The 25,257-nt window shown below is 29.3% G+C and overlaps 1 protein-coding gene across 1 annotated transcript in view; it reads right to left on the reverse strand.

Moving 5' to 3' along the window:
- Window positions 1-24,706, reverse strand: part of LOC105621271 (WASH complex subunit FAM21) — a 36,686-nt gene extending 11,980 nt beyond the window's left edge. The window contains exons 1-9 of the mRNA XM_012202741.1: window positions 24,587-24,706; window positions 22,335-22,463; window positions 22,072-22,260; window positions 21,801-21,958; window positions 21,379-21,739; window positions 20,854-20,974; window positions 20,577-20,765; window positions 20,163-20,503; window positions 19,517-19,806 (exon numbers count right to left, since the gene is read on the reverse strand). Coding sequence (XP_012058131.1) covers window positions 19,517-19,806; window positions 20,163-20,503; window positions 20,577-20,765; window positions 20,854-20,974; window positions 21,379-21,739; window positions 21,801-21,958; window positions 22,072-22,260; window positions 22,335-22,463; window positions 24,587-24,706 — 1,898 coding nt within the window. The remainder of the gene's footprint in view (window positions 1-19,516; window positions 19,807-20,162; window positions 20,504-20,576; window positions 20,766-20,853; window positions 20,975-21,378; window positions 21,740-21,800; window positions 21,959-22,071; window positions 22,261-22,334; window positions 22,464-24,586) is intronic.
- Window positions 24,707-25,257: the final 551 nt, after the last annotated feature.

Here is a 25,257-nt window from a genome sequence, read left to right on the forward strand (position 1 = left end):
AACGGCGGAAGCAAAATTGTACACCTAATAAATATTTGTCTTTCTCACATATAGTCATAAATTCTTGATGCCTAATCTTGGAAATATGGTTTTTAAACAACGATCAGATAATTACCTTGATTCTAGCTTTGTTGCAAATGTACACAAAGAGAATGTATGATTAGTTATTTAAATTAGTAATCAAATTAGTAATTGTTAGTAATTAGTTGTTAAATTCATTAGTAAATTAGTAAATAAAGGAAAAATACGCTTAAGAAAAGGAATAATACGTTTTTTCATGTATATATAGTAAAGCTCAATTTGCCAAACTTTCAAATTTGTGAATTATTATAAAAAAAAATTGTTCGCAGAAATTAAAAAAAATTAATTTCAAATAATTTTTACTCTATGTGTTAGAAAAAGTACATGGAAAACAAGAAAATCAAATAGAAAATCTCTTCATATTACTTCACACTTCTAAGTTTCTCTTTTCTTTCTTTTCTGATTATTTATTCTAAATAATTAATATTCTCTATTTCATAATGGAAACTACACAATACGTCATTCTATCGTGATTTCAATATTAATGTGAAAAGATAATTTTTATCAAATTTCTTTTTCATAATCCAATTTTATTTTCAGATGCCCTGAATCCATTTGTAATAGAGATTTGGAATATATGATATATTTACCATCCAAACAAATAAATTATCTATATTACTGCCCCAGAAACAATTTGTCGTCCTCATAAGGGTATATTCTCGATCATGTTAAACAAATTTTATCTACCGATCATGAAAGACCCCAAAATTAGTGTAATAGATATTTTTTATCTGGAAGTATTAAATATAAATAAATACCACTCTTTCTATCGAAATGATCTGTTTCTTAATTCGTCAAATGTTATTGTCTTAAAATTAAAAAATAATGCCATCTCTCGAATGATAATGCATAAGTTTATTCGAATACGTATTCTCCATTCCATTTTATCCAGACAAGTATCCTTCATTTTTCACTATTCCTGATCCTCGCTTTAGTGCAAATATTGTATATATGAAGAAAAGGTATGATTAGTTATTTAAATTATTATTAATCAAAAGAAAGATGTGTTTAAGGAATAAGAAATAATTTTTTCGTTTTTTTTTATACAATATTAAAACTAAATTTGATAAACCTTCAAATTCGTGAACAATTACAAGAAAAGAAAGAATTGTATATAGAAATTTAGAAAAATTAGTTTCAAATAATTTTTATTTAGTGTTTTAAAGAAAGTATATAAAAACAATAAAACTAATAAAAAAATCTCTATTAATTCATACTTCTAAGTTTCTGCTTTCTTTCTCTTATGACTATATACTCATTATTTCGCAATGGGACAACAATATTCTTTTGTCATTTTAATGCTAATATAGAAAGAGATTTTCTATTAAATCTCTTATTCATAATTTAATCTTACCAAATTCTATTTTATTTCATTTCGGATATGCCTTATACTTACTTATACAACTCTGGAAAAAACTATAGAAGCGTTAATAGATAAAATTTATCCACTTTGCTGTCTCAAAATACTTTTTCGTAATGTTTGGCGCAATTCTTATGTTCAGATCTTGAAATGACCTGCTACTTCATATACTTATTGTTATTGCTTTAAGATAAAGGACAACATTGCCCCTCGCGCCTAAGGCATAATGGCAATTTAGCCATGTTTTAAGATTAGACCAATTTAGGATATGTATTTTTCGTTCCTCATTATTTCTAGTTCACATTTCCCATAAGGGCACAAAAATCTACTTCCCTTTTGATCCAGTTTTCACATTCACGTAAGTTTCTCCAAAGTCATGTTTAAATGATACCGATGAGCCTAATATTGTTGCGAGTCTCTATGTTTTCTTATCTTCTTGACGTGTAATATCTTACGTGTAATATCACACATTTTGCTTAATATTTGTGTAAAATAAAAGATGAAATTTTTTCCTAAAAATATGGATAAAGAAAAAACGGTATATAAAAATCGTGCTTTTTTATGTATTACCATTTTTTCTTACTAATAACTTCCTAAATAAAAAAATAAGATGAATGCAGTTTGCGTGATTTTGTTGCTGATGTACGTCGGATTGCCTTACTTTGCTACGCAATGTCCAAATCATCAGGTACGTTACATAATTCGCCAACTAGGAAATAATCGTTGAAAAAGAAACATTATATTTCGGAATTTGTATAATTATAAATATGTATAGAACAGTTCAACAAATTAACAAACGCGATTTAGTCTTTGTAATCTGAAAGATTCTTGCTAAATAGAGATTATCACACATATTATATATAATCTCGATATTTCAATGATCTCGAAATTCACTGAACAACTAAAATGAATATTCCGAAATTAATATAATCGTATATAGCTTATGATATTACGAAAATAATTGAATCTTTCGGATTATGTTTTCATATTATAATACTTTCGGACTTAACTCACATAAATATGGTTTAGGTAGTTATTTAGGTAGTTAGGTAGTTATCTATATGGAAGCATAATTATACCATCCGGTACATATCATTACATTTATCCATGCAATCGAATTATATTGTAGTTGGAACAGATCTATCGTTTCTAAAACGTAAGTGTAAGTAAATAACGTAATAAATAAACGTAAGTAATAAGTAAATGTAAATAATTATAGGTATATATATATATATATTATTTTTTTTCTTCTGTAAGATTTTAAACATTAAAGAATTAATTTAGAAAAAAACTCAATGATTTTGTGATAAGAGACCCTATAATAAGAGTCATACATAGCCAGTTTTTGATTGGCTCGCTAGATTTTGTCAATTTCCGCTTATATTTGAATCATACTGGTTTTAGATACTTGATTATTTACTTGAAATTGTAAAAAATAAATATCGTTCTTCCTGGATTCATCAAAATTTCTACTTATTCACCTCCCTATTGTTGTCGCTTAGACTAGATAAACAAATACTACCTCTCAATAACGCACAATCGAGTTTACCGAATTCTGCGTTCCCCACTATTCCTGGTTCACACTTCCGTCAGACAAAAAGCAAAAATCGTTAGCAACAAAATCTCTCAAAAGTTGCAAATATATATTCAATAATACATGAGAAATAATATTATCACATGTTATTTATTGGATATTTATTATCATTATTTATTATCATGGATAATGCATTATGCTCAATGATGCTGAAGATGATATCATGTTGAAGTGATACAAATGAACTCATGATTTATTTAATCATTTTTGCTCCTTTAATTTCTGCTATCGCCAAGCATGATAATGCACGTTTTGTTTTATTCTTGTTCGTACAGAACAGAAGATGAGATGTTCTAAAAAAATTATGAAGGAGAAAAAAGCGATATATAAAAGTCGGGTGACTTCCTAAACAAAGAAAGTAAAATGAAGAGTTACGTTTGTGGGATTTTGTTCCTGTATATAGGACTGGTACCCTCTACGGAAGCAGTTGTATATGGTATGTTGCATAGCCGCCGACTAGTAAATGAAATTTCACTTTTCCGAGAAACAGTGTTCCAAAAATTGTAAGGAGTAGTTAATCTCGATATTTCAATAACAGATTATTTGATAAGTTTTTTAAACAAATCACACCAATATCAATGTGGTCGCGCGTAACTAATATTTGATAAATATCTCAAAAATAAATGAAATTTTTTGAATTATATGCTTTTCGAATTTTTTCGGATTTTACTCACATATGAATTTAGAATACTGCAGATGGGGATACGGATATACGAAAGCAGGTGGAATCACCGTTCGTCCGTGCATGCACGTGTATTGCAATCCGCAGACTGGTCTAGTTAATTCAGTTAAGTAAGTCAAAACATTAGAATATCATATATCTATCATATGTAAAATAATTTATAAATAATATACAGGTTTGGAAAATGATAAATCTTTCGCATAGAGGTAGAATGAACTAAACTGAGAAGAACACTCTTCTACCATTTTGCAATTTTCGCAATAGTTAACAAGATATTGCCAAAAATTGCTGAAAATTAGTCTTCAATAATTTTTTATTCAAATACTATCAACTTTACAGAAAAATTGCAAGAGACGAAAATTGTTTATTTTCTTCTCATAGAACTCTAGCATTCTTTTCAGAATTTTTTATCAACTTTTTAGTACTGCATTTTCTCATTTTTAACAACATGAGAAAATACAGTATTAAAAAATTCGGAAAAAATTCTTTAGAAATATACGCATATATTCTTATTCACAATATTATTATTCTTATTCACAATATAAGAATCTTTATTTTAGACCGCATATGTAAGAAACACAATCAATACTAGAAAAATGCCTATTACGGTCGAAGCTGGATCTTCATTGCTTTAAATAATTCAATCTTGAATTATTAATGTACACTATATACCACTTGCATATTGTAGTCTTTTTAGAACTATGCGCCGAATTGTTTTTCCGGACTATAAACGCAATTAAAACTACTTTAGTGACAAGCAATTTAATAATTTGATGCTACTATCAAGCACCATATTATAAAGATGTTAACATGTTAAAATTGTTAATAAATTTATTGCGAAAAATATTACTCGGAGTTGAATATAGATCTCTTGTATTCCGTACGAGCATCCTAAGCCATTAGATCATCGAGGTTTTAATAATATTCCTCGCAATAATCAGTACAATAATCTTATTCATAAAATATCTTTGCTATCCAGTGCACCTTAGCCGGATTATAAGATTTTACGTCGGAAAAACTCAAAGAAAAAATAAATCATAATATTTCATCTTTCAGATAGATATTATTAGATAATGTTTTTTATGTCTAACCTTATAATCGGGAGAAAATCTGTTAGACAATGATCTTCTAATCAATTAATCAATTATTTCGGTATTGAATGCAAATGCGATGACAATATGTGATTAAAATATGTTTAGAAACAACAGATTTTTACATTTCAGACTAAGACTTAATTTGTCAAATTTTTAAATTCATAAACAATTAAGAAGAGAACTATATATAGAAACAAAAAAAGTTGATTTCGTATCATTTTTACTCTGTATCTCATTGTCAAATAAAATATATGAAAAATAAAGAAATATGATAGAAAATGTTATCATATTATTTCACATTTTCCAAATTTTCTTTTTTTTTTCTTCTGACTGATATGATCTAATTACACTAATTTAAATAATCAACCATTATTTCCTATTTCGCAATGGAATCTATATAATTACAATATTCTGTCGTGATTTCAACGCTAATGTAAAGAGATTTTCTGTAAAAATCGTTTTCATAATTTAATTTTTATTCCATTTCTCTTTCCAGATGCCCTATATTAAGGTGTGATCCAGGTGACAATGTTCTTCGCGCACCACCAAATGAAAGCAAAGAATTTCCCGATTGCTGTCCACTAATGTTTTGTGCAACTAACCCAACTAATAATTAAAGATATCTTTAAATCTAAAGGAATAATCCTTTCTCAGCGAAGGAATTCCAATATTATTTTTTTTTTAATAAATATTCTGGTAATAAAAAATTCGATAGGATTTACGAAATGAAACTTCATTCTAAAATATTATTGTAAGTAAATAAATATTTATAAATATAAATTGTAAATAAATATATCGTTTTTCTTTGATTCATCAAAAGATTTTACTTATTCACTTGACTATTATTGTTACATTACTCTTTATTTTGCTTCGAGTGAAATCTCATTCCAAAAAAGTGAAAATACTGCCACGATTAAAAAAAAATATATCACTGTTGAATAAGAGTGGGACATTCTTTTCTTTTTTAACTAATTTTCAATCCAATTTTAATCCAATTTTACTCTCTAAACTTCAAGAAGTTACTTTACGTACGCGTTACTTTTCGTATGATTCGCACAATCGAATTTATCGAATTCTCCGTTTCTCACTATTCCTGCTATACATTTTCGTCGTAAAAATGTAGAAAAATCATTTCCGTTTTGAGCGGTTTGAACTTGTTTATAAAAATGTACATCCATTATAATCTAACGCAGCACTAAACGAATAAATGCTACTTTCGCCGAATCCGTTTATTCGATCGATTTTTATTGCCTCTTACGATTATTATTTGCTTACCATTCATTTCTTAGAAAAACTACAACGTCCATTGAAGAAAGTGAATAAACGCCATTTGATTCTAAGTTAAAGCCGAATATTTTTATTAAGACGTTCAATTATTAAAGATTGAAAAATGTTCTTCTGTCAGCACACGTTAAGCATATACATAAAAATATAAAATACTGAATACTAGATACATTTAGTAATAAAATCTTGCAAAAGCATGAATATATAATTAATGATTAATGCATACAAAATAAAACGGGATAAATATAATGATTAGTTATGCATAATGATGCTAAAATGATGTATTCAAGTGATAACAGTGAATTGATTTATTCGATCATACTTGCTCTTTTTATCTTCTCAATCGGAATATATGATATTGCACGTTTTGCTTTGTATTTGTTCGTACAGAAAAAAAAAACAAAACGTTTTTCTAAAGAAATCATGGAGAAGGGAAAAGCGATATATAAAAGTCGATTTTTTAAAAATTTATTACCGTCTCTTCTCTCTAGTGACTCTCTAAGCAAGAAAGTAAGATGAAGGGTTACATTTATGGAATCTGGTTGCTGATGTACACGGTGCTAGTTCCTCCTACTACGAAAGCAGATCAAGCATATAGTATGTTGCATAACTCGCGAACTAGAAACTAAAAATTCTAAGGAGATAACTTTGATATTTCAGATAAGAGATTCTTTGAATTTCTTAGGTTTTTTTAGATGAATATGGTCATATCAATATCAATGTGGCCACGTGTAACTAATATCTAATAAATATCTCGAAAATTATATTCTTTGAATACTTTTATTCATTTAGATTACTGCAAATGGGGATATGAACATCTAACAGTGGGTTATCATACCGTTCGTCCGTGCATGCAGATATATTGTAATGGAGAGAACGGCATAGTTACTTTAAGTCAGTACGTTATAATGTAATATATCATCATATATAAGATAATTTATAAAATATATTCTTATTCATGAAATATCTACGCTATCCAGTGCAGCTGTATAGCTAGATATAAGATTTCGTGACCCGGCGAAAATTAAAAAAAAAAAAAATATTTCAATTTTCACGCATAAAATTATTAGATAATATTTTTGATGTCTAATCTCGTAATTTCAAGAAAAGCTTACGCTTCTATTAATCAATTACTTCGATCTTTGCTTTAATACAAACGCGATGATAATATTATGTGATTGGTCATTCCAATTGTATATTAATGAATGAAAAATATATTTAAAAACATAAAACAATAGATTTTTACATTTCATGGTAAAACTTAAATTGCCAAACTTTTAAATTAATAAACAATTATAAGAAGAGAAATATTTATAGAAATAAACAAAATTTGTTTCATATCATTTTTATTTCTCAGAGAAAATATATGGAAAATAAGAAAATGATAAAAAATATTGTCATATTATCATATTATTTCATATTTCCAATTTTCTCTTTTATTTCTTCTGACTGATATGTTCTAATGTCTAAATAATCAATAATATTCTTTATTTCACAATGAGATTTATATAATTATAATACTCGTTGTGATTTCAATGTTAATGTAAAAAGATTTTCTGTAAAACTCATTTTCATAATCTAATTTTATTTTGTTTGTTTTCAGATGCCCTACATTAATTTGTGATCCAGATGAAACTGTTTTTTGGATACCACAGGATGAAAGTAAAAAGTACCCAGATTGCTGCCCACGACCGCTTTGTGCGAATACGTATCCGACTAGAATATACTCTGACAATTAGATCTAAAAAAAATAACCCTTTCTCAGCAAAGAAAACTTTCACATAATAGTTATAAAATAAACAAAATAAATAAATAGATTAGAAAGACTGATTATTTATTTTCTAGATTTTTATTGTTTTCTAAAAAAAATATATTTCACCGATTTCATCGGTTTCTATTCCGATCTATTTCTAAATTGTTCTATAAATTGTTTTGATCAAATCATTCACAACTTACACTCTTATGTGCTGGTCGTCATTCTTTGATAACTATTAAATGAGAATAAACTTACAATGGGAGAATCAACAATTGACAATAGGCAAAACATTCGGCCCTACTGAAGAAATGCTTGCATGCATTAGACCAATCATTTTTTCACCATTCATCAGTATTTATGATCGTTATGCGGTAATGCGTAATAGGCAAGGCAAATGACGAATATTTGAGTCATCAATTCAACAACATAAGTATTCAAGATGTACGTGGAAAAGACAGCCATGTGTCATATCCACATTTACAAAAAAAGAAATCTGAATAAATTTTTCCTTCTTTTCTTTTTAATCATACATTTCTCGCATGGTTTTTTAAACGTAATTATTCGCGAAAAGTGTTTCTGATATCCTAATATTATATTTCAGTTTTCACTTGTTCTCTTTTTAATAATTTACAATTTAAAAAAAAAGGTTAATAATATCCAGTACATTCTTTAGACATAAGAATAAAATATTTATTATAAAATAATTTATGCTATATATATATATATATATATATATATATATATAATATATAAAAATAGCATTCATACATTTACAAATATATATATGTATGTATAAGGCCGAAGTGTCCTCGACATGTTGAATCGTGCATCACCGAAAACATTTTTAATTGAGAACTGTAACTTAACAGCTCGAGAATCATTCAATGTAAATAGTTATAACGTCTATTTTAATAGACTATTGCTGCGATATATACATTCAGTATTCGGTATTAAAATAAATTTAACATCCTTATACAAAATCGTAAATCTTGTTCAAATCTTGTTCAATTATTAAAGATCGAAAAATGTCCTTTTATCAAATCATATACACAAAAAATACAGAGCACTGGATGCTAAATTTAATAACAAAATCACATAAATGTTGCAAAAATATAATGAATGATTAATATACATGCAAAATAAACTGAGATAAGTGTAATATGTTGAATGATGCTAAAGATATGGTCGTGTTTGAATGATACCGGTGAGCCTAATGTTGATGCGATCCTTCCAGTTTTTTTTATCTTTTTATTATCTCTACGTGTGATATCGCACATTTTGTCTGTACAGAAGACGAAATTTTTTCTAGAGATATCATGAATAAAGGAAAAACGGGATATAAAAATCGTGCTTTTTCATTTATTATCGTCTCTTCTTGTTAGCGATTTCCTAAATAAGAAAATAAGAAATGAAGAATTACGTTTGCGCGATCTTGTTACTGATGTACGTTGGATTTCCTTACGCTGCTACGCAAGCAATAAAAACATTAGGTACGTTACAATTCGTCAACTACGAGATAATGTTAAAGAAAGACATTGTTAGGTCCAAAATTTGTATAATTATAAATATGTGTAAAACAGTTCAGCGAATTTACAAACGACGTGATTTAGCTAGTGGAACTCTTTCTCGAAAGATTCTTGCTCAGATATTATTCTATTTGTGAATATTATTCTATTTCTTCACAAATACTATCACTTGTACATTGTATACAATCTCGATTTCAATGATAAATTTGTAAACTATGAATTTGTAAATTATGAATAAAATCTAAAATCTGTACAAATATAAATCATGTTTTCATATTATAAAACTTTCCATCTTAACTCACATAAATATGTATTTAGATGGCTGCCTATATAAAGACAAACTTATAAAATTCGGTACATCCCAAATTTTTTATCCATGCGTCGAAGTATTTTGTAATTGGGATGAACGTATCATTATTACAAAGTAAGTAAAATTATTTATATAATATATATATTTAGTATATATTCATATTTTTATAAATATTATTATAAATATTTTCGCTATCTAGAATCTATGTTTCTGAATATAAGACTTCTCAGAAAAAAATTAAAAGAATAAAAAATATTATCAAATTCTTTCACGCATGTATAAGTTAGATATATTATAATATAATAGTTTTTGATAATTTAATATTCTCGGAAAAACTGGTTGCTATATCGTTTCTTAATAACCGATTATTTCGATTCTTGCATTAATGCAAATAAAAAATATACAAAAAAAAACAATAATTATACATATGATTAGTCAGTTTTTAAATCAACGAAGGAAAATTAAGCTCAAAAAGCAAAAAATTAATTTTTCATATCATGTTGAAATTTAAATTGTCTTTCAAATATGTAAATGTCAAGAATAGAACTATTTACGGAAAGTTAAAAGTTAAAACAACTAATTTCGTATAACTTTTATACTACATTTCAAAGAAAATACAAGGAATATAAAAAAGAATGTAACAGAAAATCTCGTATCGTTCCACATTTCTAAGTATCTCTTTTCTTTCTTTTCTGTGAATAATAAAATCACTCTATATTCTATAATAGAACCAGTATAATTTTAACATTTTGTCGCGTTTTAAATGATCATCGCTAAAATGATTATCAATCAAATCTTTCATAAATTAATTTGATTTCTTGCCAAGTGCCCTAATCATGCCTATTATGATTCACCTGATTGGTTTCAGAACCTGCGATTCAAATTTCCAAAAAATATCCATAATTCTATGAATGACCGATTTGTCAGGAAGCATAGAAAGAAACCCGATGATTGAAGCAATCATTTCACCTTCTTTTATTCTAGAAATCGAATGTAATATTGGCTAATATAATATCTATTAAAAGATAATGATTAATTATTTATTTTGAATATTAAAGAAACTGTTGTTCAATACTTAATAAATAATTAATCACTATACAAAAAATATCATTATATTGTTTTAAAAAAAGTGATTACTCAATTTACCTTCTTCCCTTTAAGTAACGATTTTTTTTAAACAAAGAATGTTTTCTCATATTATTGGTTGCGTTTTGTTAGTCCAACGCGACTATTATATACTCAAAAAAAATTTATTTTTAAGAAATATGATAAAATTAATCAAAAAAAGTGACTTCATATAATAAACAAATTCAATATGTTTTAGCTTAATAATTTTGCTTGAAATACTAAATCTACCATTCAATACTACCATTCAAAATATATTTTGAATAAATTTAATGCTTATGATCAATTCATGATAGAAAACGGACATATGAATTTAAAAAAACAAGTAATTATTGCTTCCATACAGTATTGTATTTTTCTGTATGTATCTTTCAATAATAAATTTCTCTAAGGCATAGCTGGGATTTGCATAATAGGACATTATGTTTTTGACAAAATTATAATAAATAAATATCGTTTTTCCTATGGTCTCATCAAAATCTTTATATATTCATTTGGCTATTATTGTCTTAAGATTGGATAAAGAATCGCTATCTCTCGTACAATAATGCGCAATCGAGTTTATCGAATTCTCCATTCCTTACTATTATTAGTTCACTTTTATCGGAAAGCACACAAAAACCGTTTCCTCTTGAACGATTTTGATTGTAAAAAAATCTTCTATAGAATCCAGCGCGATATATTAAACAAGTAAACCACTTTCGCCCGGTCACCTGATCGATTTTTACTCTCCTATGGTTTTTGCTTGCTTAGCATTTATTTCTCGAAGTCAATGGAAAATTGATATCTTTCGAAGAAAGCGAATAAATGCCGCTTTGATATACAATTATTTAACAGAAGCATGATCTGCGCTGTTCACATTTTCTATTACTTTCAATTCTTTCGAAATTCGAATAATAATCCTTAATAAAAACTTTGTGCAATCTGTTTGCAAGCAAAAATTTGCAAACAGATTGCAACTATATATATTTTTTTCATTTACATAACTTAAGGGTACGTATTATGGAATTATTTGGAATGGATTCAAACAAAAATTAACCGAAGTTATTGTCTACATTTCTGATGTATCTTCTAGGGAAAATAGAATAATTCCGATCGGAATCTATTCTAAACAATTTTCCATAAATCTTCTCTATTCAAATCTCAGTTACAGTTCTTATATGTCGTCATTTTTTTAGAAAGATTAAATGATCATGATCGGAGAGTCAACAACCAGCGAGAGGCAACACATTCAGCTGTACTGAAGAAAAACTTGTATGTATTTTGAACTATCCAAGATATTTATGCATCGTTGTGCTGTAGCGCATATTGGACGAGGCGAATGACTAATGTATAAGTCATCGATTCAAAGACACCATAAATATTCACGTTTGAGAAAGAGAACGACATGTATTCGCGATTGTGAAAAAAGGAAAAGAGAATTCCAAAGAGAATTCTCCTTCTCTTTTCTTTTTAAACCTTCATTATTTGCGTAGTTTTTTTTTAATGTAATTATTATAAATAGCGTAGGATATTTTGACCGTTTCAATATTATATTTAAAATTTTATTGCTTTCTTTGATGACTTGCAGTTAAATAAAGATTGATAATATTCTGCGAATTCTTTAAGCATAAGCACAAAAAATATTTTTAATTGTAAAACAATTCACGTAAAATATAACAACATGTATAAACAATATTCAACAAATAAATACATTGTATAAAGCCGGACTATCCTCGATGAGTAAGTAATGAAGAATTAATGCGCTAAGTTCTTCCACTAGATGGAATATACATAAAAAATTCAGAGCATTAGATGCTAAATTCAGTAACAAAATCACACAACTCACAAATATATAAGTACATTATGTTCAATGATGATAAAGGTATACAATCGAATTTAAATGATATCGGTGAGCCTAATGTTGATCCTTCCAGCTCTTTTTATCTTTTTGCTGTAGCTATGTGTGATATCGCACATTTTGTCTTTAGAAGACGAGATATTTTCCCAAAGATATGAATAAAAGAAAAATGACATATAAAAATGCTTTTTTATTTATTATTGTGCTTCTTGCTAATGACTTCCTAAATGAGAAAGTAAGATGAAGCATTAGGTTTGCGCAATCTTGTTGCTGATGTGTGTCGGATTGTCTTATTCTATTATGCAAGTACGCGCGCGCGCATAAAAATAGGCATGTAAATATATGCAAAAAAAACAATATATATCACACGTATGATTAATCATTTTTTAAATTATAAATCACCAAAGGAAAAATAAGCTGAAAAAATAAGAAATTGATTTTTTTCCACATCATGTTGAAGCTTAAATTACCAAACTTTAAATATGTAGATATATGTCAAGAATAGAATTATTTACGGAAAATTCAAAAAACAAATTTCATAACTTTTATATCGTATCTCAGAAAAAATACACGGGATAAAAAAGTGTAACAGAAAATCTCGTACCGTTTCACATTTCTGAATATCTCTTTTCTTTCTTTTTTGACTTACGTCCTGAATAATTAAAAGCACTTTATATTCTGCAACGAAACAAGTATAAACATTTTGTGATTTCAATTCTGATGTTTAAAGATTACCATTAAAATTTTTCATGATTCAATTTTATTTTTTTCCAGGTGTCTTCAGCATGCCTATTGTCACCTTATCAATTGATTAGTATCTGCGAATTACAAGAGGAGATATCCATATTGTTGTGAACAATTGGTTTGTCAAAAACCATAAGGAGGAACCCGATGATTAAAGCAATCATTTTTCACTGTTTGTTCTCTATTATTCTAAAAATCGAGTGTAATATTGGTCAATATCTATTGAATCTAATATCTATTGAAAGATAGTGATTAACTATTTACTTTCAATATTAAAAGAACTGTTGTTCACTTAATAAATAATTAATCATTATATACACAGAAAAATATTAAGCTAAAAAAAAATGATTACTCAATTTATCTTGTTCCCTTTAAATAACAGTTTTTTTTAATAAAGAATTTTTTATCGATAGTAATCTTACAATATTTATTAATTATTTATTACAATTAAATAAATTTGAAAACGCTCGTTATCATATTATTCAAAACAAGAATTTATTTATTTTTTGAAGAATATGATAAAATTATTCTAAAAAGTGACTTCACATAATAAACAAATCAAATATATTTCAGCTTAATAACTTTGATTGAAGTATTAAACTTATTACAATTCAAAATATATATTTTGAATAAATTGCTTATTATAAATTTATGATAGATTTGCGGATATGTGAACTTTGGAAACAAGTAATAATTACTTGCGTACAGCATATATTTTTCTGTGTGTAGCTTTCAATAATATTATATCAATAATAAAATTTTTATAAGGCATAGCTGGTATTTGCAATGGGGCATTATGAACCTGGAAAAATTGTAATAAATAAATATCGTTTTTCAATAGATTCAACAAAATCTCTACTTATTTATTTGCCTATTATTGCTGACTTAAGATTCGATAAAGAATCGTTACCTCGTACAATAATGCGCCGTCTATCGGATTCTCCATTTCCCACTATTACTACTTCCCCATTACTACTTTCATACTTCTGTTGAACGAAAGCACAAAAACCGTATCATTCTTGAGTGGTCTTGAGTGCAAAAAAGCCTCCTGCACAATCTGGCACGATATTAAATGAATAAACATCATTTATACACAATTTTTGTTACCTGATCGATTTTCATTCCCCTATGATGTTTAGTTGATAGATGTTTTGCTTAGCAATTATTTCTCGAAGTCAATGAAAAATTAGTATCTTTCGAAGAAAGCGAATAAACGCTGTTTTGATAAACAAATTAATAGAAGCATAATCTGCACCGTTCACGTTTTCTATTTGCTTTCCATTCTTTCAAAGTTCGAAGAATAGTAATCTCTGATAAAAACTTTGTGCGCAAAAATTTGCAAATAGATTGCAACTACATATTTTTTTTCATTTAAATAACTTGTGGACGTATTATTTGGAATGGATTCAAATTAATCGAAGTTATTGTCTATATTTCTGATATATTTTCTATGGAAAATTAAATAATTCTGATCGAATCCGTTTTAAACAATTTCATAAATCATGCTCTCGTCAAATCACTTACAGTTCTTATGTGCTAGTTACAATTTTTTGATAACGATTTTTTGATTAAATGAATAAATCATTTCATAATGGGAGGGTCAATAACGGTGACAGGCAACACATTCAGCTGTTCTGAAGAGAAACTTGTATGTATTTTAGACTGATATTCACGTCGTTGTGCGATAACGCGTAGTGAATGAGGCGAATGACTAATGTATGGGTCATCGAGTCAAAGACACCATAAGTATTCAACACGCAAATGGGAAAGAAAACGATGCGGCGGTATGTATCTATGATTATGGAAAAAGGGAATAATCAAATAGATTTATTCCTTTCCTTCTTTTTAAATCTCCATTATTCGTATGACTTGTTTAACGTAAGTCCTCGCGTAGGATTTGTTTTGAATATATACAAACAATATATTTAAAATTTCAAAGCTCTTTGATTTTCAATTAAATAAAGATTAACAATATTCTACACATATGTACAAAAAAAATGTTTTTAATTGTTAAACAATTTATGCAAAATATAATAATATGTATAAATAGCATTCAACAAATAGGTATGTATATTGTAATGTACATACAAGACAACTGTCCTCGACAAGTGTGAGGAATGAAAGAGTTAATGTGCAAAGTTCTTTTACCAAGTAGAGTATACGTGAAAAATACAGAGCACTAGCTACCAAATTTAGCAACAAAATCTCAAAAAAGTCGCAAATATATATTTAAAAATTAATATAGAAGTAATATAGGATAGTGCATTATGTTCAATGATGTTGAAGGTGACATCGTATTAAAAATGATACGATCGAATAAGCTTATTTGATCATCTTTGGTCCTTTAATTCACGCTATCGCTGATTATGATAATGCACGTTTTGTTTTATGTTTGTTCATACAGAACAAATATTCTCTTAATCCTCAAGAAATCATGGAGGAGGAAAAAGCGATATATGTCAGGTTTTTTATTTATTATCATCTTTTGTCCCTGGTGACTTCCTAAGCAAGAAAATAAAATGAAGAGTTACTTTTGTGGGATCTTGTTACTAATGTACTGGCTGAATATTGTTACTACAAGAGAATATGAAATTGTATATGGTACGTTGCATAACACCGGCTAGAGAGTAAAATTTCATTCTTCAGAGAAACAAATTATTCTAAAAATTTTACAGAGTAGACAATCTCGATGTTTCAATAACAGATTCTTTGATAAGTTTTTAGATTACATTATACATGTATATGATTACATTAATACCAATGTTGCCGCTTATAGTTAATATCTGATAAATATTTCGAAAATAAGTGAAATTTTTCGGATTATACTCTTCGAATTTTTTCGGATTTTACTCACATAGACATGTATTTAGAATACTGCAAATGGAACAATCAATTTGTGCCAGTGGGTTTTCACAACGATTCTTCGTGCAGACAGGTGTATTGTAGTACAGGGAACGGTCTAATTTATTTGGTTACGTAAGTCTTAAAACGTTATAATATCATATATTTCATATATAAAATAATTTACAAAATACATATATTCTTATTCATAAAATATCTTCGTTATCCGTGCAGCTATATTCAGTTGGATATAAGATCTCAGAAAAATTCAAAGAAAAAATTAATAATATTTCATCTTTCAGATACATAGTTGTATTTAAATAATATTTTTCATACCTAATTTTGTAAATCTCGAAAAAAATTATTACACAATGATCCTGTATCGATTATTTCGGTATTCGGTATTATATTATTTTTTTTAATGCAAATGCGATAGCAATATGTGATTACAGTCATTTAAATTATATATATTAATAAATGAAAAATATATATATTTAAAAAGTATGAAATAATAGATCTTTACATTTGATACTCAAATTTAATTTGTCAAACTTTCAAATTTGTAAACAATTATAAGAGGAGAACTATTTATAAGATATTAAGTAAAAAAAAATTCGTTTCATATCATTTTTACTTTATATCTCACAAAAAATATATGGAGAATAACAAATTGTAATAGAAAATATTATTTCACATTTTCAAATTTTTTTTTTTTCTTCTGACTGATCTTCTTGATCTGACTCTAAATAATCAACTATTACCTACTTCGCAATGAGACCCACACAATATTCTGGCATGATTTCAATGCTAAGATAAAAAGAGTTTCTGTAAAACTCTTGTTCATAATCTATTTTTATTCCATTTTTATTTTTTTCCAGATGTCCTAAATTAACTTGTGATGCAGGTTTTACGATTAGAGAAATAACAGGAATAGATGAAATCAAAAATTTTCCTGAATGCTGTCCACGAGCGGCTTGTATGAGTATGAATCCGATTAGACCAAGTTAGAAAATTCTCTTAGATCTAAAGGAATAATCCTTTCTTAACGCGAAAACAGCTTCCATACAATAGTTAATGTAAAATAAACATTCCACTAATAATGAAAAATTTGATAGAATTAGCGGAATGGAACATGTTTTATTCTAAAATATTGTTATAAATAAATATCGTTTCTTCATCGAAAGATTCTACTTATTATTCACCTACTCACTTGTTGTCACCTTACTTTTTAAATTTCTTGGAGTGAAATCTCACTCCAAAGAGTGAAAATACTGCTACTGTTGAAAACGAGTGAAAATATTTGCACTCTAAATAAGAGAGACAGATTTTTTTGGACTAGATTTTTACTCCAAAAAATTTAGAGAGTAAGACTAGATAAAGAATGATATTTTTCATACAATAACGCGCAATCGAATTTATCGGATTCTCCGTTCCTCACTGTATCTGCTTTATACTTTCGTCGCACGAAAGCACAAAAACCATATTCGTCAAAAATCATATCTTGAGCAGAAATTTCCGTATGGATTTTAAATTTGAAGAAATAATCCTTTTTCAGCGAAGAAAACTTCTAACAGTTGTAAGATAAACATTTTATTACTAATAAAAAATTTTCGTATAATGAGACATGTTTTATCTTCACTATTGTTATAAATAAATATTATTTTCTTTAATTCATAAAAATGCTGTACTTATTTACTTGCCTACTGTTGCCTTAGAACCGGATAAAAAAATGACACTATCTCATAACTTGCAACCGAGTTTATCGGATTCCTCCTCACTATTCCTGGTTCATACTTCCGTCGTACAAAAGTACTAAAACCATTTCCTTCTTGAATAGTCTTCACTTGCTTATATAAATATAGTATCTCCAATCCTGCGCAATATTAAATGATTAAATGCCACTTTCACTTGAATTTGTTCACTTGATTTTCACTGCTTTACGATCCTTCTTTGCTCATTATTCGTTTCTCAGAGTCAGCGAAAAACTGCTGTTTCTTCGAAAAAAGCGAATAAACGTCACTTTAGTATGAATTAATCGGAGCATAACTGTGCCGCTCGCATTTTTTACTTGCCCTCTATTCATTGAAGTTTGAAGTATAGTCGAAATCAAATAGAAATATTCAACATGAATATATTTAAACTCAATTAAAAAATTCATCCTGACTGAATAGACATCATATCGAATATATCGAATAATGATTGTATTATATATTCAATATGCCTATTCATTCAGGAGAAATATAAATAATTTTTGCACTGATAAATATATTCATAATAAATTTTTCTGTTTAATATCGACAACTCTAGTTTGGAAAACAATCTGCAATCCCCAATAAAATTCTGATGCACAATAGTTTGTAAGCAACTGAATATTCTTCTTTTTTTTCTTTTTAATCTTCAGATCGAATCACTTACAGAGTTCTCGTGTGTTGGTCGTTATTTCTTTATGACGGCAATCAAACGACTAAAGAGTGATGAGAGAATCAACAATTATAGGCGATAGGCAACACATTCGGCTGTACTGAAGAGAAGCTCGCCTTGGACTAGCTATGATATTTACGTCGTTGTGCAGTAAGGCGTGTATTGCGGCAAGGCGAATGATTAATGTTTGAGTTCAATGGCATCAAAAGTATGGCACGCGTGTATTAAAACAGAGCGATGCGCCAATACGTATTCGCATTTAAAATAAGGACTGATAGTTTCCCTTTTTCCCTTTTTCTTTTCAACGTGCGTCTATCTCTCCCAATAATTTCGTGACGCAATTAACTCTAGCGCAAAGAAACAACGCAGCGACTCTTATTTGCATTCTGAATGCAATATTAGCTCATCCAATGAGCGAGTACACTACGCTGCTTCTCTTTGTTTATATGCTGACCTCGAGAAATGTTGATATTGTGTCATCGGATACATTTTCACTCACAGAGTGTAACTTAAAACCTGAGGGTCATTTAATTTAAGCAGTTAACGTCTTCTTTAATGCTCGCGATTGATATTATCTTATACATTCAGTATTCAAGTAAATTAAATATTTTTATAAAAAATCGAAAAGCTTGCAAATATCATATTGCTTTAAAATACATGATGCACGATATTGAAGAAATATTATGAAAATTAAATTCGAAATTAAAAAAGCAGCATATTTGTTCAGTATAATCGTAACAACTGGGATATGTATCTATTCTATTATAAAAACGCTCTAGAGAAGGGAGAGAGAGAGAGAGAGAGAGAAAAAATTTAAAAAATTTAAATTAACAAAAGAGAATTATTAATACGACTTACGATAAACCGGATCCGGTTGTGATGTCGATACTGGGCGGTTGCATCGATACTCCGCTGCTGGTGTTGTTCCCAATTGCGGATAAATTCTCCGCGGGATTTTGCAAACTGTGATTCGTGGTCGTGGATGCTGACTCAACGTTGCTTCTCGTCGCGCTATCAAAGTTTCCTGGCGCGTCGCTATCGGATGATTCGGACGACTCTTGTCGCCGCTGCATTATCCGACTCGATAGTTTGCTCTCAATGTCTGATGCCAAAACATTGCCGAGTATCCACTCGCCTCCAATAGGTTTCTGCAATTTTTATTTTAATATTACTCTTCGTTCGCTATGAAGCATATTTTCAGAAAAACAGATTTTATTCTTAATATTAACAGAATGCCATAATTATAATTATAATAAATCATAGGAATTAAATATTATTTTTTTTCTTCATATAATTTAAACTTTTCTTCTCATAAAAAAAATCAGTGTAATAATTAAAAATATTTATATTATTAAATTGAAATATTCACGCAAAAAAATAATACTAAGAATCATATACTTAAGTAAAATTAAATTAACAGTAATATACATTCACAAGAACAGACATTCTGATTGAACATTCGTCAAATATAAAAAATAAAGTATAAAAAATTATCCCGTCTTACCTTTTTACTTGATTCTTGAGTCGTATTCGATGGCGCATTCGCAGGTTGGTGAGATTGCTTTTTGGAGTTACCAAACAGATCTGCGTCATCGTTCTCATCGTCACTAAATAGGCTCGTGGTGTTAACGATATTAGATTCCGGTGTGCTTGTGGCGATTTTACCGGGAGCAATGTCTAAAAATTTCTTCGGCAGATCCTCCATGTTCGCAAGATAAGCGTTGTCGCTCGCGACAGGTTCCTTCGGGCGTTTTTTGACGTTTTTCGACGAGAAAATGTCATCTGAGTCTTCTTCCGAATCAGCATCGGCAAATAGATCGTCTATTGCTGACTTTGGCTTTGTTGCTAAAAAAATGTGGTTGAATTAAAGAACATAAATGTATCTATTGTAAAACGACAATGATATAAGAATACTTACAAACTATACTAATCGGCGGCGGCACGTCGATACTGGCTGGTATAATATTATTATTTTTGTAAGATTTGATTGGCTTTTCCTTCCACAGATTGGCAGATATTTGATCGTCAAAGAGATCTTTTTTACTGCTAAATAGATTGTCAGAACCGTTGAACACACCTTCATCCTTCTCGGACGCAAACAGATCATCTGAAAGTTAACAATCAATTAACTTCGAGAATATTTTGTTTACAATTTTATTGTTTATATTTTTGCAACAAAAGTATTAACTACATACCTTTAAATCGATTAATCGATGATTCACTGATTTCATCTACTGCGACAGGTTTTTGCACTTGGCGAACGGTGCCTAATCGTTTGGCTAATTCCTCTGCAAAATTCGGTGTCGTTTCATTTGACTGCAAAAAAAAAAGAGGAAATTGTTTCATCTTTAAAATATAAAAATCATCAAATCTCGATATCAAAATCCCTATTCTGTATTCTTAACTCCTTCAGACCAGCATTGTAATGTACAAATTTGAAAACATTATCTGTTGAAATTCTGTTGACATCATCTAAGATCTGATGTACATAATAATGTATATGTTGGAAAAATACTTAAAATTTTGAAAAAATTAATTGTTTAGTATAAATTATTTATTTAAATATGCATGAACTGAATTTTAAAAAATTGTTTTAATATAATTCTATCTCTCTAATCAGATCTGAAAGGGTATCAGTGTCGTATTGGCATATATAATTGACTATCGTTAAAAATTACACAACAGGAACTCGACTATCAAATAATAAAAGAGATTTATACCTTCGATACATTATTAGGTGTGGCAGACTCTGAAGCGGAATTTATATTATTCTGAGATGTAATATCCGTTTTATTATTCTCGTACGATATGTTATTGCTGTGATCATTATAATTATCTGAATCGCTGGAGGACGACGACAATCTCGCTATATTTATCTCCGGATTGTGTCGACTGTTAAACACTTTCCGCACATCGGTATCCTCCTTTTCACTTTCCGATTCATCTCTGTCTTCGTCGGCTTGTTCAGATTCGCTACTGCTACTCTCCAAACCTATCTTATTCGATGCTATCCATTTATCGGAACCGATAACATATGGTAAGGGCCGATCTTGATATGGATCATTAGGTCCCACAATAACACTGTAAATCAACTGAATTTTAGCACAAAGCAAATATTATGAATAAGAATAAAGACACTAACCTGAATACTACCGCACCTCCTTCATCTTCTTCTTCGCTATCGCTGCAAGCTACATCCATTACTTTGTACTTTTCATCCATTATACTTAAACCTTGCTTAACACTCTCGCTTATGCTGGCCAAGAGATTCTCTGGCGTGGACTCCTGAATTTTCGCATTCTGAAAAAAGAATACAAAAATTCATTTCACCCAAATATGAAAAGACATAGATTTCCCAAAAATATTTATTCAAAATATTGTATATTGAAATATAAATATGAATTCTCACTTACTTCTTGCTTCTCATCCAAATTCTCCTTAATCTCTATGTCATCCTCCTGCACTCGGCTCTCGATGAACTGAGTATTGGCCAAAGCCAGAGACGTATTAGTAACATTATCCACTAGTATCCCCGTTTCTTTTAATTGTGTCGTCAACGTGTCCAGAGCAGCTTGAGTCTTGTTAGCTTTAGACACTAGATTCTAAAATTTTACACAAAATCAATGCAAGGCACCGTTGAATATAAACGTCAGCAAGGCAAAGTAATAAATTATACTTCAGAAAATTGCTGAAGATGTTTAAGAAGTCCAACATCACCCGCCAAACTCCACTCCCTTCTCTTCTTTCTCATCTCTTCAGTAGTCCATGGATGATCCCATGATTTATCTATACCATCTGACACATCCTTCCATATAAAATAAAATAATTGATTTAAAAATAATATTGCTTACTGTTGCAATTACAAATGTTTTAAACATTAATATATATCTTTTTATACATATATTTATATTTATACATATTATATGTCATATAAAATCACTATAAGATTCTTCTGTAAATCAAATTTTTAGAACTTTTGTTTTATATGTAAAATAAATTTATACAGTAATTTATAGATTTATATATATATATATATATATATATATGTGTGTGTGTGTTATGAAATCAGTCACAATATAGTAGATCAATTAGCATAATTAAAAAAATTGCTTTATATAAAGTTATTTTATTTTGCAGTGGAACAATATAATCAACTTTGAAAATGAAATAATACATGCTCTCTAATTTCTTTAAGGGAAGTAAAATGAAATTCCAAAGAAGGATAATTCAGTTAGTTGAAAAAAAGTTTAATTCATTCTTCAGAGTGAGATTCATTCTAAAAGTTTTAGAGAGTGTATATTCTAATAAATAATATAGGTATGTATTATTATTGATTTTTTAATCGTTTAAAATGTTTATTATACATTTACATTCAACTCTGCTAATTTTACATGCAGCAGCTTTTAGTAATAATCTAATATGTAATAAAGTGATGAATTTGCTATTAAACATATTGTCAACAAATACACGTATACAGTTTCGAAGGATAAACAGCAATTAATCTTTACTGATGTTAAATTCAAAATTGAATTAGAAAAAAATTTTCAACAAGAAAAGCTTTAACGAAAATCACAACTGTGCGATCGGACTGACTGCAACTATGCAACTTGAATGTAGCTTCGAAAGAAAGTCGGTTTATTACGTCCCATTATTGACACTTGCTAACCTAAGTGCAAATATCTCACTCACCATATCGAGCAGCTCGTGACGACGGAGAATGATGAGAAACTTTCTTCTCGCGATTACATTTAAACGGATCGACAGATCGTAACCTGACTCTTTATCATAAAAATGTAACGAGGGCAAGAGAAAAAATATGTAGTAAAATGCGCGCCGAGATGCACTCTGTATGCGAATTATCGGTGTAATGCAGTGTAATCTGTATAATATGAGCGTGAGTCGAGCGAGTGCTTCAACTCGGTTTTTTGCAGCTGCACTTTCTGCACTCAAAAATGAAACAGGTACATGTTAGAGAAACAATTGCATGTTAGAGAAAAAGAGATAAAACGAGAGGGGATAGAAAAAATACAGAAAGTTCTGTTACAAAGAACATTCTTCTGTTAAATCGACGCCAGGGACGAACAATTATCTCAAATATCTCGAGTGCAAATATGTAAACACGAATATCGAGGAGAGAAAGTAAAATGCGTAAAAAGAAGAAAAAGCTAAAATATAAAAATGTCTAAACTAATATACTAAACTAATACACTAAAAGGACACTTTTGAAAACACAAGCGGCAATTTTAAAAAATGATATTTAAAAAATGATGTATAAATTTATAATATATAACTATATTTTAACACATAATATTTTTAGTAACCTCAATATAAAAAATTATAAATACTTTTTTAAAAATTATAATATAAAATTATAACACATGTCTAATCATAATCTCATTTTTTGCTTTTGATTAATTGAATAATGATAAAATTATAAATTTTATTTATAATTACGGGAAAAAATGTTATATATATGGACATATTTATATAATAATATATAATTATATACGAAATATGTCAATTTTAAATATAATTATAATTATATTTTCAACACTGGCAGTGAATTTTGAAACATAATTTGTGTATAAAAAAAAGGCCAACATTCATAATAAATTCTTATAATTATATATTTAAGACCATCTTAATTTAAATACAATCTTAATTGATGTCAAAATTTAATATTACCAAGCCATATTAATCTAAAAATTAAAACATTACTTCAGACGATCTTATAATAAGAAATGACCAAAGAAAAGACAAGAGAAACGTCAATTATTCATTAAATAATTACACACCTGCGCATGTCATAAGTCATAAGGGATTTTTTTGGGAGATCAGAAGGGAGAGAAATTTTGTTTCGCGTTCCGGAACGTCAACGACGGAACCGGAACGAGCGGAAGCGGATCATCGTGAACGGAGCAGCCGCACGTACTCGCTGTCGGATTGTTTGTCAATATCCTCTCCTCCTCCTCCACCACCTCCACCACCGACGCTGCTTATCCTCCCGCGTTTCAAGGTACGTGCCTCATCATTTGCCAGAACGATCATTGACGAGCACACTCGTTATACTAGCATGACGGACGATCGACGGCATATTCGGTAGTGGAAAGTAGCGGAGAGATCATCGCCACCACTACCATCATCACCTCAGCCTCCTCCTCCTCTTGACTCGCCCTTCACACGCGACGCGTGTGACGTCCCTCCCTTCCCCTCTCCCCTCCCCCTCAGCCGCCGCTGTCAGCCCCGTCGCAGCCGTCACTGACGATACCAGGACCTGGAATGCGTGAACACGGTGAATCAGCGGACACTCGCGGTAGAACACGCGTGTAACGGTCGGTATTGACACGACACGAAGCGCGCGCGAGCGCACGTGCGTGCATACGTATACACGCGCGCGACGATGCACCGACGAGCTCCATCTCCCTCGTCGTTGGCAGGATGCGCCGATCCGTGACCTCATCACCGGCGGGACTCCGGACTTGACGTGTATAAACGGCTCCGGGACGTCGCGTCGTGGCTTCGAGCGAGAAAACAGAAGAAGTTCCGGGAGAAACTCCTGTGAACGTCTTCGTTGTAATTAAACTGGACTCTGCGAATAT

This window comes from Atta cephalotes (assembly GCF_000143395.1).
Source record: "Atta cephalotes unplaced genomic scaffold scaffold00032, whole genome shotgun sequence".
Taxonomy (NCBI): Eukaryota; Metazoa; Arthropoda; class Insecta; order Hymenoptera; family Formicidae; genus Atta; species Atta cephalotes.